The 17,228-nt window shown below is 38.4% G+C and overlaps 2 protein-coding genes across 10 annotated transcripts in view; both read right to left on the reverse strand.

The window, feature by feature from the left end:
* LOC140741115 (zinc finger CCCH domain-containing protein 10-like) overlaps positions 1-17,228 on the reverse strand; it is a 76,165-nt gene that overhangs the window by 22,181 nt on the left and 36,756 nt on the right. The window contains exons 1-3 of one of the 6 annotated variants that reach the window (XM_073070896.1): positions 15,770-15,907; positions 1,857-1,902; positions 293-369 (exon numbers count right to left, since the gene is read on the reverse strand). The exons of 2 other annotated variants lie outside the window; for them this stretch is intronic. The gene's annotated coding sequence lies outside the window, so the exon portion shown is untranslated. Of the gene's footprint in view, positions 1-292; positions 370-1,856; positions 1,903-2,013; positions 2,154-15,769; positions 15,908-17,228 lie in introns of those variants that run through there. 3 more of the 6 variants (XM_073070898.1, XM_073070897.1, XM_073070899.1) reach the window with 3 other exon arrangements.
* Positions 12,318-17,228, reverse strand: part of LOC140741117 (zinc finger CCCH domain-containing protein 10-like) — a 41,729-nt gene continuing 36,818 nt past the window's right edge. For all 4 annotated transcript variants that reach the window (XM_073070905.1, XM_073070904.1, XM_073070906.1 and 1 more), the window contains exon 2: positions 12,318-15,983. In XM_073070905.1, coding sequence (XP_072927006.1) covers positions 15,246-15,935 — 690 coding nt within the window. In that variant the 5' untranslated portion in view covers positions 15,936-15,983 and the 3' untranslated portion in view covers positions 12,318-15,245. The remainder of the gene's footprint in view (positions 15,984-17,228) is intronic.

The raw sequence follows: 17,228 nt of genomic DNA on the forward strand, positions 1-17,228 counted from the left end.
TGGTTCCATTTGCTACTTTTGCGCAGAAATTCTGCGTACTTGCAAGCAGAAACTAAAATGCTAAAAAAAATTTTTAAATCTTTAAAACGGAATGCCAAAAATAGTTATTTAAATTTGGTTTATTGCTTATAAGACACGAGAACATAATTCTATATTTTTATTACATTCACCAATATTGAACATTGTATTTAAGACAAACTGAATCAAAATCTTAACTCCTCAAAATCACTAGTTTGAGTCTATTCAACATCAAGCATGGATCTCAGCTTAAATAATAAAGAATAGAACCCACCATAGTCCGACGAGACAAAATCCCTTATGTTTTATGGGAGGCAAAAAGCTGCAACTGGCCATAAAGGATCAGGTGTACTGAGAGAAAAACAAAATCAGAATTATTTACAAGCTTCTGTGTTTTCAACTCACCAAAACTGAAAAGTAATCTGTCAAGGGCTAATCTGTAATTGGAACATTTTAGCCCCAACTGTTTACCATTTTGAACAGATGGATTGTTCTGTGTAATGTCTGTATCTTACTTTAATAATCATGCACAAATTGAAAGGCTGAATCATTATTATGTTTTTAACAATGTCAGTGCAGGAAGAAAAATAATCATATCTAAAACTCAACTTACTGGGAACATACTTTTGAAATATAAATACAATAATCCATCTGTAGCTTGCCTTCTATCAGGTGCCAAGGACCCAATAATAAAAGCTGTAAGTTTTAAGTTGTGTACTTAGATTGTAAACAGATACAAAAGAAATTCTGTATAGAGTAATAAACTGTTGAAGCACAGATCGTCTATCCCAAAATGCCTGTGCCCATATTTCTTTCAATCCACCGACTTTACCTCCACTTATTTGCTTCTCCTTCAAACTTTTCACATTTCACTTAATTGAAGCCCATTACTTACAAGAAGCAATTATCTAATTTTTAAAAAAATATTTAATTCATTTCAGAGCTAATGGCAAAAAATGAACATTCTAACTACTCTAAATGTTTGAAATCTCCTTTTGACTTAAATCTATGCTTCCTTGCTGGGATAGCCTTCTTGACTTATTAAATCTTCCCTGATCTCCTTCAGCACGAACTTGGTCTTTATTGATTACATTTTCTCAACCTGCATCACCTCCTAACAAACCTGTATTTTCTCCATTACTTTCATGAAATGGGATGTGCAAAATTATATTAAATACTCTTGCCGAATAAGCCTTCATGCAAGTTTACCACCACCTGATCAATAAATATCCCGAGGGTTAAAAATCAACCACTACACTAGTCTTTTGATAAAAGGCTTATTCACTTGCACTGCCACCTTCAATAATCTGTATACAAGTTCATCAAGGTTCATTTGTTCCTCCACATCCTTTTAAAATTTACATGACCCTTCCCATTCTTAATTTTAAAATGTAGTAATTCACACTTTCTACATAAAGTAGTAACTACAAAATATCTGCCCACTTTCTAGCCTATATTGTTTTGCAGTGCAGTTCTTCATTGGTTACTGAAGGAAAAAACAAGCCCATCATCTAAGGACACAATGTCTCTGAAATTTGGTTTTGAAGTTTTCTCTTAAATCATATGTAATACTAAACAAATAATTACATTTAAAGTAACATACATTTACTTGTTCAATAGTCTTTGCCTAGGTCACATTATTTTGACTACAACAAAAAACAACAGGGCCATCAACTGTCCAGGACTCACCAGCTGTTTGTTGTCAGTATTCCCCATTCTGCGCCAGCTGGGCACACCAAAATTAAGAAGCATGGTAACCAGAATACTCAAAAATAAATGTTGACTGAGACATAATATACAATTCTATTAAAATGTCACAAAATTTAAAAACCACTTACTTTATTACAGAGTTCTGAGAACTGCTCTGTGAATGCTCCATTGGACCTAATTTTCATAGTAATAAAAAGACATGTTATACCACCTAGGTATTCAACGGCCTTAATAATCTATTTGAAACATAGCATGGCACAATCCAAAATAAGTAAGCAATATTACCTACATTGTTTGGTCTCTCATTCTTCAAACAAAAGTATCCTTCTTATTCCTTAGGGGTGAGTCCAGGTTACATGGACGCAATCCCTTCAGATGTTTCATTTTGCTGATGTTGCCCATTGAGTTTTTTCCCTTTCAGCAAACTAGTGACATCATTCATTTAATGTATACATTTTTTCAGAGTAACCGGAACATAATGTAATAAACAATAGCACGATATAAAGCTTGTATGAAAACAAAAGCACAGGAGTGGTTCACAGTGGCCCAAGCATTAAAAAACCCCAGCATAATGAACAACTCATCACATTTTACAAAATATTGGAAGCAAATATTCCTGACAGTTTTGGAAAGAGAAAATTCAAGGATGAACATTTAAGCTCTAGTAAACTGTAGCACAACTCTGAGCAAAAATGAAAAAAACTAAAAGCACACTGTACACATTGTGGAAAAACAAAACCTCAAATTTGTTCCTCAACTAGGTGCCAGAAGTTTAAAGAATAAGCCATAATTAATTTCATTGTCACTGGGTATAAATATTTATACATCCTGCCCACCAGTACCACATGGGAACACCTTTACCAGAGAGACAGCAGCAGTTTAAGTCTGTGCCTCATCATCACCTTCAAGGGCAATGAACACTAGCCTTGGCAGCAGAGGCCAGATACCAAAATGAATAAGTAAAATCAGGATTTATTGCTACTGTAGATTATCATGCTGAAAATGACGAAATAGTTCTTCACTACAGCTGTCATATTAACAATGTTTATGATCTATTTAGATGTACAGCACAGAACAAGCCCTTCTAGCCCAATAAGTGCACTGCTTAACAACCTACCTACTTCACCCCAACCTAAACACAGGACAATTTGCAATGACCAATTAACAGTATGTCTTTGGCCTGTGGGAGAAAACCAGAGCACCTGGAGGAAACCCACGTGCCCACAGAAAGTATATACAAACTTTCTTACAGAAGACACCGGAATTGAACTACAAATGAGGCGCAACTGTGGCATAGCGGTTAGCACAACACTATTACAGCTCAGGCAGTACTTCATCTTTAAATAAATAAATCTGATGCCCAAAGCTGTAACGCTAACAGCTACACTACCGCAGCACCCCAGGTAATTGATGGCTTAACTGTTAAGTCATAGCAGAGAAAAAATAAAAATCTGTGTCACAGGTCTGAGTCCTTTTGATTGTTGAGTGTAGGGGAAGAGCACGCCCACCTATGATATATTGTGATGTGCTCACTCTACATTACTCCATTATTGAGTATTCTTTCCTAGTATGGAAATGTTCTGCCAATGCTAATATAAAAAAAAGACTTAAGAATGCAAAATGACAACTACAGAACTATCAATGACTGCCCTAACCCAAAGAATACCAAGTTTATACTTCCTTACAGATAATCTGGAAACCTGTGGCCAGTGGAAGGGGGAGGGAGGAGAAAGAGAGGAAACAACAAATCAAGAATGCCAGAACATCAACAGTTACAACACTGCAGAAAATGTCTCAAGCCCCAAAGGAGTCTGATTGCAACACAGGTAAATCAACATCAGTACAACCATCTACAAGTAGTGGTAGGCACGACTTGTAGATAATGGGCCTAGCTAGTGGGACTACTAAGCAGCTTACTACAGAAGTGGAGAAAGAATAGACCACCTGGAAGGCCACAATTTGTCTCTGTACAAGTCTGCTGGCCAAGAGCTGACAGGGTGGAGTGTGGTGCCACCACAATACTCAAAACCCGTTAAGTGTGACAAGACATAGACTAAGCAACATCTTTGTGTGCTCATACGTGATTCAGGATCTTGAAAGAGGCCAATTCATGAGCTTTCTGGTGCTACCTTCAATGGAAATACAATTTAAATTAAGCATTAACAAGGTCCCATGTGGGAGGTCGGTCAATAAGGTTCAGTCACTTGGCATTCAGGATGAGGTAAACTGGATTACACATTGGCTTTACAAGAGAAGCCAGAGAGTGATAGTAGAAGGTTGCCCCTCTGACTGGAGGCCTGTGATTAGTGGTGTGCCGCAGGGAACGAAGCTGGGTCTGTTTATCATCTATATCAATGATCTGGGTGATAATGTGGTAAACTGGATCAGCAAATTTGTAGATGACACCAAGATTGGGAGCTTTATGGCCAGTGAGGAAGGCAATAAAAATGGGCTGAAAAATGAAAGACACGAGTTTAATGCAAACAAGTGTGAGGTGTTGTATTTCTGGAGGGCAAACCAGGGTAGGTCTTACATGGTTAGCAGTAGGACACTCAAGAATTTGGTAGAACAGAGGGATCTGGGTATACAGATCCATAATTCTTTGACAGTGCACACATAGATAGGGTAATAAAGAAAGCACTTAGCACATTAGCCTTCATAAATCAAAGTATGAGTACAGGAGTTGGGATGTTATGTTGAAGTTGTACAAAATGTTAATGAGACCAAATTTGGAGTATTGCCACCTACCTGCAAGAATGATATCAATAAGATTGAAAGAGCGCAGAGAACATTTACAAGGACACTGCCAGGAGTTAAGGACCTGAATTATAGGGAAAGGCTATATAGGTTAGGACTTTATTCCCTGGAGCATAGATGATTTGGTAGAGATTTGATAAAGGTATACAAAATTATAAAGAGTATAGAATAGGGTAAATGCAAGCAGGCTTTTTCCACTGAGATTGGGCGAAAACCTTAGAACTAGAAGTCACTGGTTAAGGGTGAAAGATGAAATTTTTAAGGAGAACCTGAGGGGTAACTTTATCAGTGTTGTGAGTGTGGAACGAGCTGCCAGCAGAAGTGGTGAATGTGGGTTCAACATTTAAGAGAAATTTGAATATGGATAGGAGGGATATGGTTTGGGTGTAGGTCAATGGAACTAGGCCCATTAATAGCTTGGCATGGACTAGATGGAGCAAAGGGTCTGTTTCTATGCTGTAGTGGTCTATGATTCTATAACTTGTCTTTTATACCCTAGAGCACCACAGTAGCATAGCAGTGAGTGTGACACTATTACAGCTCATGGTGTTCCGGAATTCGAAGTTCAATTCCAATGACATCTGTGAGGAGCTTTTATGTTCTCCCTATAACCGTGTGGGTTTCCTCCAAATTCTCCAATTTCCTTCCACATTCCAAAGATGTACACTTAGTAGTTTAAATGGTCATTGCAAACTGTCTTCTCATTAGGCTAGGGTTAAATAGGAGGTTGCCGGGTGGTGCAGCACTTTGGGCCAGAGGGGGCTGTTCCATGTCTTATTGCTAAATAAATAAAAATCCCAGATACCAAACAGGTGGGCACTGTCGTCCTCCACTCTGCACAAGATTTTTTTTTAAAAACTTAATTTTAGTCCTTTTGTAAGAAAATTTGACAGATCATGATGGAATTGCAACATGATAGATCATTTATGATAACCATTTTCAGGAAAAAGATTGCATTTATACAACCAGGCATGCGTTAGCAGAACAACAAGTAGCCTGACCTTTTAGAATAACCTACTTAAATAAGAATTCTTGTCTGTTGAAAACAACCACAGGGACAGACTGATCGAGTTTTGTTCTAATTTGTCATAGCAGATTGATTATGTATCATTTTGGGTTGACTTTCCTGCTTTTCTGTATTCATGAGAACAGCGAGAGGAAGAAGTGAAAATAGGAAGAGACCTAGCCAAAGGAAAGGAAGAGCTCCAGAAGACAAGGTAATAAGCAGAAGATCCTATCACCAGGTGGAAATCATGAGGAATAAGGAAGAATGCAGGCCATGATAGAGCTTCAGTGATTTCAAAGTGGGATGTCATGATAAATTGCAGTCCTGCTATAAAACTTTCATCACAATACCTGCAAGTCCATCCATCTCAGCCTCTACTTTCATCTAGCTTCCACTAACACTTTACCTGTACCATGTCAGTTTCCAACTTCCATTATTTCTGGCTGGTTTCCAATTCTCCACACTTGGTGAACCAAATTCTGTGGCCTTGCTTCCTAATCAACACTATGGCCTTGTTGACATTTAAATATCATCCACAAAGTATTTTGCAAAGTTTACTAAGGCCAATATATCATTACAAGTTGCTGTAGAAGGCACCTTGGAAAGGAAGTTGCATTGAAGTTCGTTTTGAGGTGAAGGTCACAAGGGAGAATTGTCCAGCTCTTCCTGTAGAATGTACAGTACATCCTGCAGCCAAAGTGCCCAGCAATGAAGATGGAGAGAATTAGCAAATGTACCGGCCAAGTTACCTGCTGTGTGCTACATTATGACCTTTGCTGCTACAATATCCAGGAGTTTGAACCAATGGCAAGTTTTCATCATATTCCTGACATTTTGTGGATAATGATGCTGTGAACAGGCAGACAAGTCAGGCACTTTTAAAGCACCAGTGCTGATGCCATTAATATTTGGAGGTTAACTCTGGGAGTCTTAATCAATACAGGTGTCCCCTGCTTTCCGAATGATCACTTTACAACATTTTGCTTTTACGAAAGACCTATATTAGTACGTTTTCGCTAACTGAAAGAGAATTTGCTTTTATGAAAAAAGACGCTTGCTTTAAACTTGTGTTTACCCCGAGAAAGACTACCATGACCATGAAGCCTTGCGCGGGCAGGTGTGTGCGCATGCATGCACGTGCCGATTTTTTTCTACAAATCGGTTTTGGCTTAATCTTCCCAATTCTGGTAAGTGAATTTATCATATCATTCCTGCTTTTACTGTATGTTAGTGTTTTTTAGGTTTTATGTGCTATTTGGTATGATTTGGTAGGTTACTTTTGGGGTCTGAGAATGCTCGAAAAATTTTCCCATATAAATTAATGGTAATTGGTTCTTTGCTTTACGCCATTTCGGCTTACAAACTGTTTCATAGGAACGTTCTACCTTTGGATAGCGGGGGAAACCTGTACATTGAATGTCGAGTAACACCAGGCTTCTCACTCAAAATTCATTCCCCACTGGTTACAGTCGCAAGCCACGCATTATTCAAGTACTTCTGTAAATTGGTATGGGCTACTTCAATACCAGGAGTTGAAAGCAACTCTCTAAAGGAATAATTATTAATAAAGGAACTGAAGGTGTCACACCTGTCAATGACATTCTATAGACAATAACTGCCCAACAATGCCCCCATAACTCTAGCATTTTTAAAAAAATTGATGCACTATAGAAAGCATTCTGTTATGAATGCATAACAGGTTAGTATGGCCACTGCTCTGCGCGTGACCACAATAAACTAAAGCTACGGACACAGCTCAACACATCACAGGAACCAGTCTCCCCCCTATAGACACTGATTATGCTGAGGCAGTACAACACATTGACCAAGACCCCAACCACCCTGGATCACCTCTTCTCCCCTCTCCCATCAAGCAGAAGATACAAAAGTTATAAAAGTTCCACCAGGCTCAAGAACAGCTTCTGTTCCACTGCTATCAGACTCTTGGCCTCATAACCTACCTCATTAAGATCTCGCACTTTACTGTTTACCTTACTGTACCCTTTCAGCAGCTTTTACACTTTTTACTGCATTATTGTTTTACCTTATACTAGCTCAATGCATTGTGTAACAGTTTGATCTGTATGAACAATATACAAGATAAGCTTTGCAGTGTATCTTAGTGTGTGATAATAATGAACCAATACCAACTGCAAGCTTCTTCCTTTACATCAAGTATAACACTAGACACTCATACCATCCCAAAATGCCATGATCTTTGCTCCCATAATCAAATACTGTTAAACTAGAAGGTATTACTCTTACCTCTCCCACTGACATAGTTTCCCAACCCTCACCAAGATCAAAACTAAGGGGGCCGATCAATTCTGATAAAGATGAAACCAAGATCAACTTATCAGGGTTATTTGCTTGTGAAGGAAAGATGGCCCTGCATTTCAATGGTTTTCTCTGCAGCCATTTTTTAAAAAAATGCCATTTTATTCACCAGAGTGAGTACATACTCAATTCGAAGAGGACTGCAAGGGAATTGAAGGGCAAAGCATACAGGGGTGAAATTTTAAGTGCAGGATTAAGTGGCTATTAATTTCAGGAACAAAGAACATCCAAAATATTTATAGATTACTCATTACTTCCTTTAGAATGTACACAAGTCAAAAGAATAATCCAAATGAGTAGGGTTTAATCAATTATTAATGCATTGCCAATTAGTTTTTTTGAACTATTCTCAGCTGTTATTAGCTCTTCAGCTGAACATCAAACTCAATACACTGGACCAACTCAGAACAAGAAGGGACACTTCCAATTTAAAATTCCTGCATCAGCAAGGAACCACATGAACACCAAAAAATCTGTAGATGCTGGAAACCTAAAGCAACACACACAAAATACTGGAGGAACTCAGCAGGCCAGGCCTATGGAAAAGAGTAAACAGTTGACATTTCGTGCCAAGACCCTTCATCGGGACTGGAAAGGAAGGAGAGAAGTCAGAATAAGAGCTGGGACATTGATTGGTGAAAGAGATAAAGGGCTGGAGGAGGGTAATCTGATTAAGAGAGGACAGAGGACCATGGAAGAAAGGGAAGGGGGAAGATTACCAGAGGGAGGTAATGGGCAAGTAAGAGGAGGTGTGAGAGGGAAACCAGAATGGAGAATGCTGTAGGGGGAGGTGTGTGAGGAGTGGGAGACAATTACTAGAAGTTTGATAAATCAGATTAGAGGCTACCCAAGTGTAGAAGCAGGTGTAGCACTTGTTCCACTTACAAGGATAAGTTACGGGAGGGACAAGTGGACAAGGGAGTCACATCCCTGCAGAAAGCATAAAATGGGTGGGAAGATGTGCTTAGTAGCAGGATCCCATTGGACCTGATGGAAGCTGCGAAGAATTATGCGCCAGATGTGGAGCTTGTGGGTAGGTGAGGACAAGAGGAACTCTATTCCCTGGTGTGGTGGCAGGAGGATGGGGTGAGGACAGGTGTTCGCGAACTGTAAGTTACAGGTGAGGGCAGCATTGATGGTAGAATGGAAGCCCCTTTCTTTGAAGGACATCTCAGTTTTCTGGAATAAAAAGCCTCAACCTGAGAGCAGATGCAGACGAACTGAGAAAAGGGAATAGCATTTTTACATGACAGGATGGGGAGAGGTATAGTCCAGAAAGCTGTGAATCAGTGGGTTTATAGAAGATATCAGTGGATAGAATGTCCATTTCTGACACCTCTGTCCCCTTTCTTGATATCTGGATACAGTCTATCTACTGATATATTTTATAGCCTATTACTTCACCCCTTCCCCCCAGTTTCACACATCATCTGCCAACTTGTACTACTTCCTTCCCTCCCCTGCCTTATTCTGACTTCTGCCCTTCCTTTCCATTCTTAATGAACAGTCTCAGCTTGAAATGTCAACTGTTTGCTCTTTTCCATTGATGCTGCCAGGCCTAGTAACCACATGATGTTGGTTTTATTTAATGGCTTTTCCAGCATATGATTCATCACTGGTTGCTGGTGCCACTTGAAACTAGCATTTTAAGAGATGGTGTAAAAACAACCTTTAGATTCTTCAATGCACTTTTTTGACAGCAGCAAAGAGCATTTTAAAAAATTTTCCCACTAGGTGTGATAGAGGTTCACAGGGAATCAATTCTTGCTGATGCCTAATTTGGAAGTTAGAGAATCACAACCTAGCAATCCTTTGAAAAGAAATGGAACAAATATTCAACACAAAGCACTGGAATAACTCAGTAGGTCGGGCAGCATCAACAGATTGGAAACAGTCAGTGCTTCAGTTGAGAATCTTTATCTGTGTCACAAGAAAAAGTTAATGCTCAATCACTTTCTCTCATCACATGCTTCTCTAGCACTGTATCAATTGCTTTATTCGCACAATGTATAGCACCATATAGATTTGCACTGTTAATTTCATTTTGACGTGCAAATGGAACTATATTCAAATGTATTTATATCCCCCAGTACACCGAAGGAAGCAATGAAAAACTTGTTCAGTCACATAAAATACTCATTGCAATGCTTCTTGTATCCAATTACTAATGTCATCAGACAATACTTTACATTTTGGAATTTTTCTAACAAAATTAAATCAAAACTGCAACTAGCAGCATCTGGTACAGGCTTTTGATACTGGTTTTATTATAGTATAGTTAGGCAACGTTTTCATCGAACTTAATTTTAATTAATTTAGAAATACAAAGTTGAGCCAATAAATAAGGAAATCAGAATTCAAATCATGGTACCAAGATTAAATTTATTTTAGAAAATCTGGAACATGAAAATATGATCTTACATTGCCAAGACACTTTTAGAGAGATTAATGTCAAGCCTGATCTGGCCTGTGTGCAAGCTCCAGTCCAATGTCAAACTTAACTGGCTTCTGAGGTAGCCCAAGAGTTGCAGCTTTAATTGTACCTTTTAGCCCTGTCCTAGGGTGGGGGTAGAGAACAAAGGATCTTTATTCAGACCACAGAAGGCAGTGTACCTCAAAGCATCAAATTCAGGACTACTTATTCACAGCGCACATAAATAATTAGGGATTTAGAAATCTATCTGGATCACCAGATGCCCTTCAGGGATGGAAAAGTATACCCAATATAGTCAGCACAATGCAAAGACCATAACGATGTAGTGCCCTACAATGAAGCCCAACGAGACAGTTCAAGAAGGGACAATAATTACCCATAGCCTAACCAATCAATAACAAAATAATCTGCAACATAGGACATCAAAAAGAAAAACAAGCAGTGGAGGCGCAATTATACCTTAACAAGGAGGTCTGGTATATTAGGGGAAATGCAAAAGCATCAGCGAATAGACAAGCAATTAAATGAGCAGAAGAATGCAGGTGATAAGGTTGCTACAAGCAGCAACAGGCCAGCAAATCAATTTTAAAATGCTATCAATGCATTTCCATGATTCAAAAGTAATGGTCAGGCAAAATTTTGAGTATTACCAGAAAGGAGAGATTACAGCTGTCAGAAAAACTGAAGTTTTTTTTAATGGCAGAAATATGTATTTTTTGGACAGAATAGATGTGCAGCAAAAATGCAGAGGCCATAAAGATAGAGCACGGTAACAGGCCCTTCCAGCATAATGTGCCTGCGCAGCCCAATTCCACCCATGTGACCAATTAGCCTACTAACACATACATCTTTGAAATAAATAGAAGTATATTTAGTTCAATAGAGAAATTTGACTCTCACGAGCACAGAAGTTGTTGGGACTAGTAGTATGTTTTCAAAAGGAAAACAAATGCTGAAAGACTGAAATGGAATAAGAGTAGACCCACATAGGATAGGCAATAAATATTATTTTAATCTGTAAGTATGGCGTGCAAAGCTAAAGTTCACAATAGACCGTGCACCTTTTAATTTCAAATGGCTTTGGCAACATCAAGTATAGATGAACTTGAGTCCAAGTCCCAAGAGGTTAAAAAAAATCTAACCTACATTGCATCATTAATCTTGCCATACTATTTCCATTATCTCAAATACAACATTCATACCATAAGATGTCAGAAAATAAGACACAAATTGCCTATTCACAAATCTATCAGACAAGATTTATAACTACATTCCATAGTGTGGATAATTGTAACTTTTGCTAAAAATGCAATCAAATTCACTGCAAATCCAGCAAGTTTAGTTGTGATGCTTAGCCTGCTTGCTAACCTTTGCTATGGCAGAAGTGGCTCCCCAATATGCCACAGCACCCCAACTTTTGATGAGAAGGGACTATTCCCACACCTAAGATTCCTGCTGGGAAGTGTGCATATGTATGTCAAGTACAAGATCATTTTGACGAGTCATTTGCATCAAATTATAGAATAAGGGGTATTTAATAATGAAATCTCAATTGCTGTCTTCTAAATCAACTGGCATAATCAGTATTTCAATAGATATCATTCTTGCTATGTTTTTTAAAAAACTCAGCCCAAAAACTCACCTGCTTCTATTCCATGCTTTTTCCAAGATAAACCCTTTCTGAACACCTCTCCATAATTTAATTTTCACTAAATCATATCTGCACCTCTAATTTTAAAATCAAATACAAAGGAATCAGTGCTGATATGGAGTGCTAACAGGCAAGGTGCATAGTGTGTGGTAGCCATTTTTTTAAATTCACTGCCAACCAAAATAAATTTCCACCAGATGATTTAAGGCTTAAAAAGTACAAACAGTTTGATCAAAAGGAGCTGTCACCTCCCAATGTTTAGAATTATTTTTTTCCCCAAAAGATATTTAACTTGCACTGAGCTGAATTTATAATTTATGTAACAAGTGTTTTACTTATATCATGATTACAAAAAGTCAATTTACTAAAGTTTGCACTACAAACACAAGAAATACAAAACAATACACAAATGAAAATTTGCTTTATTGTTATACACTCAACAAACTTTCATAGAAATGAAGTTGAACACATTTTTTTTTGTTTTAAAAGGTCTACAATTAAAGTACACTTAGTTTAGGACTGTATAGGTTCTGTTGTCCTGGAGGTCTGCATCAGTTGAACGATTAACGACGGAAAAAAAACACTCTACATGTAATCGCATAGAAAAGCATTAACCATAGTAAAGAACTATGTAGCAATCAAATATATACACATTATACATGTACTGTACCATTAAACCTTTCCAGCGCGTTAGATGAAACTATAGTTAAGTTTCCCATTTTATTGGCATTTCCAAATGGCAACCAAAGTGCTCATTATTCCACTTTAATAACCACTTCACTGCAAAGCCCAATTTAGGAAACAGTGTGTTTTGGTAGTACAGTAAAATCAAAAACATTAAATTCTGAAATAAAAAATTAAAATTCATTAGCAAGACCAGTAGTGAAAACCAGAATTCAAGTTGAAGACCTCTCTATAGTTATATTGAACCTATCAAAATTCCCTTGTATATTTTTTTAAAAGTGTAGCCGATTAATGATTGGGTCTGTGTTGTGAAGAAACAATCTCACCACAGAACTACTCCACAAGAAGCCTGGCTACTTTGTTTCTTCCAAATCTTTAAACCTGTAGAGACGTACCCATTCTAGTCAGTAAGTTTTAAACAGGAAAAGAGAATGTATTATTTATGACACACTAGTTTACTTGACTGTTAGGGTCAACAATAATTGATGACTACCCATAAAGTAGCAACTGCCCTACCCTGTTCCCAATCAACTGCAGCTTGGGTAATGCCAAAAGATTTTGGTGTGCAGAGTGGAGGAGAAAATGTTCACCGTTAAAAGGCTGACCCTAAGCTTTAACTTGAAATAACACTAAAGTCATGTAGTACATTCAAATGCCAAAACAAAGGATAGATGAATGCCAGAATCCTAAACCACTAAGGCCAGATAGGATTATGAATAATATTAACATTTCAGTGCAAGGATCTCAAAAAATAGCAACAGTAACAAGTGAGCACTGATTTTAGGAACTGAAAGAGGTGCACAATCAGATGTCAATAAGGAGACTCCTGTCAAGATCCTTGTTGTACCAAATCATGACTGACTTGTAACAGTCATTTCTGCAGGTCTGATGAATAAGTTGAATTTATCTTGTCCACCTATTACAAACAGGATTCCACTGTACACTTAACTATAATAATGCACCATATACCAATTATATAACTAACATTTGTGATTTGTACTCCAAGATAAGAAAATTCCAAAAAATTGTGGTCACTGCAATATTAGCTTGATATCCATCAACACCAATACCTAGCAATTCACAATTCTGTACTATATCTTCTCAGCTTGAGCAGGCATGTAAAGGGGTGGAAATGTGGGCAAGGAAAATTAGAAGTTCTGGGGTCTGTATGTCCATTATTCCCAGCTGAACCTGTTGAGTGAAGACCAGGTGCTTTTTTTTTTAAACAGGAGAGAAGAGAGTCAAGATGTATGCATGCTTTTACCTTCTGCAATCAACGGTTAGTGCAGGATCAGATTTTCCAGTGTGGAACCAAAGTGTGCCCTCCCCCACCCCAAAGAACAGTAGAAAAAAAGAGAAAAGTTAAAAGTTATACACAATAGGCAGAGAATTACTAAAAGCAGGCAGGATTCTCTGTTCACCTAAGTCCAATGAAAACATGGCAACTAATAAACTACACTCAGCTATTTTAAATGAGTTTTAAAGTAGAAAGCAATGCAAGAAAAGTAGAAAAATCTATGATGTGCCATGCAGTGGTCCTGGGTTCCCACCAACACAAAAGAAAAACCCACAATACAGACCAAAAGACCACCAACCCAATACCCACTATACGTAGCATCAAAAATGCCTTGTTTCCTGTGGCTTAAGCCAAATTAAAAATCAGTTGGCTGACAAATGATTAACTTAGTTTTCAAAATGTCAGTCACATAGAACAGATACACAAGAGGCCAGCTACACATTGAATGATATAGGTGTATTAAAGGCTGTATTCTAGACTTAGATGGAAAATATAAATCAGACAATAACAATGATCTAGAATTATACAACCTTCAGTACCCAAGTCTGTAATAGCTTGCAACACATACCAAGGCATCTCACAATACACACACTGGAAAGCTTTGCAATACAGGTGGCTCAATTGGTGGCTAATTTTGCCACTTAATTCATACATATCTGCCACTATGCTTTGCCAAAGCCAAATCTAGCATGTGTCTAAATCTTGCAACACAAGGTTTCCAGAAAAGCAAAATGCGCAAAACTGAGGTGACAAAATACTCTCAAATTTGTGCACAAAATGGCCATAACCAAGTCAATGAACAGAGAATTTTGCACAATGTCACTTAGAAAATAGCTTACTGGATGAACAACTTCATCCTGCATTTTGGTTAAATGTTTTCCCAATACTCGCATTACTTTTTCTTTATTTAAGGTGGGTGGGCGGGGGGGGGGGGGGGGAGAGAAGGGTGGAGAAAGAAAGCTAAGTTATTCAAAATGACTAATGTTTATTGCAGTGACTCTAGATATCATGAACAATTATCAGAATTTTTTGATACATCCTGTCACTTCACTGCCAGTGTTAGCAGTGGTACAGCAACTTAACCATCTTCCCCTGTCCACCCCTATTACTCCCCCTCCCACCACTATTTATAAATTAGAAGTAGTGGTATTGTAAAACTGCCTAGTATCAGTTGAGATCATGGTCTTATAGGTCAATCTGTAAATTTGCATATTTGCATCTGTAAAGCAGTCCCAGTACAACCTTCTCAGATCTGACAAACTACATAAGATTCTTTTATTAGTATACTGAAGTGACAAAACAATTATTTAAAGGAGTAGAGTCACACCTCTCTCAGGTGATCATCACCACGTCACTGGGTGGTGAATCTCCCAGCTGTTGCAGTGGGTGTGGGAGTCATAGCTGTCATGGAGGTCATGGGGGTCATGGGAGTCATGGGAGTCATCATTCCCATCTTCACTTGGTTGCGGAGATTTGCATTCTGCTCTAGAAGGAGCTCATTGGTGGCCATCAGATTTGACACCTGTTTTTGGAGATCCTCAACACGCTTTTGGAGCATGAGATTCTCTTCCTTCAGAAATCGGTAGTCAGCTGCACCTGGATTTTGCATACCGTAGTCGTATACTTCGAACCCCATGCCCTCCATCCTCCTCCTCTTCATGTGGGCGTCGTAGCCATCGTAGTGGTCAGCGTCATAACCTCTAGAGTAGAGGTCATCATAGCGGTCATATCTACGGGCCAAGGAAGAAAACACTTGGCTGTGCGCCATACCTTGGTTTTCATAACCATACTCGTCGCGCTTTACGTGCAGGAATTTACATTTGGGCCCTCTTTGACAGTCACCCTTTTGATAGTCGTGGCAGATCGGAATCTCACCTTTATTAACAGGTAGATCAGAAGATAAAAGGCCAAGGGTAGACATCTCATTAGCGTCTGGGTGGCGGAACTTGCAGCGCTTACCGCGGTTGCAGACGTTGCGCAGGAAGTCGCGGCAAATATCATCTGTACTGGGGCCAGCCTCCTCGGTGCCGTTATCAGGCATTTTTATAGATTATTTCTGCGCTGTTTAGCCAAGGCGCTACGCAAGCAACTGCAAAAGAAAAAAAAAGGCAGGTCTTTACAGAGAATGAGCGATTATTTACAAGTAACTGCTGCGCATTCCATAAAACACTGAAATTAGAGGTTGCAGTAGCAAAAAATCAAATGACAGCAAAGAAATCTGTGCAATACCTTTGTTTGCACGGGGGGAAAATGTAAGTCATATATGAATGTCAGATCCATAAGTCAGGTGCGCGTAAAAAGTGCTCTGCATTTTCAGGATCATGACGTTTTCAAACTTTTGAGTTATGTGGGCCATGCCAGAACAGAGCAATTCCTGATGCAGCACTATAACTTTAAAAATGCATTCAAGAGGGAATGACAAAAATATACGCAAAAAAGTGTGATGATTTCCAAACAGTGCCAGCTTCGTTCAGAATGACAGTAGTCCACTTTTAGCTGAGGAAATGCACTTGTTAAAGGGAAGTTTGAAGCACTCACTCATTTTTTTGATTCAAAAAAAAACTTGCACAGCAAAGCTATATTACTTAAATAACTAGCTTAGCTAAAGCAGTACTCATTTACTCCCTGCACCTAAAAGGAAAGATTTCAGAAGTGTGAAAACTATTCAGGAGCTCACTACCAAGCTGCCCTATAAATTAAGACTAGTGTATGCAATTCTGAAAGTCATTAGGAGACTTCAATGAGAGCCACTCAACAAATGACATAGACTTCAAGCAAAATACACTAGGTTGTTCTGAGGCAAGCATGTCAAAACAGCCAAAATCAGACTCTGCCAGGATTCCAAGTTTGGCCTTCCATTGATCCTATTTTCTTCCAAACGTGGGGCATTAGCTTTTTCCTTTAAAGGAGTTATAATTTACTAACAATACAATAGTAAACATTTGCACTTCAATGTGATACTTCTGGACTTTGATATACAAGTTATAGACAATGTAACATTTCCTGAATTGTACACTTGAATTCACTACCATCTTTTTCCACACAGGGCTACTAGGCCTCCACTTGCTTCGTCGGGAAACAATACTTGAACACAATCAAATCCTCACTCAAAAATCTCAAACAATTCGAGGAATATGAGCTAGACAATCGGTTAAAACAAACAAGAGAACGAACACATTTTAAAAATTACTCACTTAATTAAAATATTTAGCAAATAACTAAACGCATATGCCTTCCCTCACATTCCAACTGCAACTGAGCACAAAGAATTGCAATTCTAGTCTTTCGTGAAATATTAAACGGATCTATAACAGCTCTGAAATCAGTACAAGCA

Source organism: Hemitrygon akajei, chromosome 18, assembly GCF_048418815.1.
Source record: "Hemitrygon akajei chromosome 18, sHemAka1.3, whole genome shotgun sequence".
NCBI classification, from domain to species: Eukaryota; Metazoa; Chordata; class Chondrichthyes; order Myliobatiformes; family Dasyatidae; genus Hemitrygon; species Hemitrygon akajei.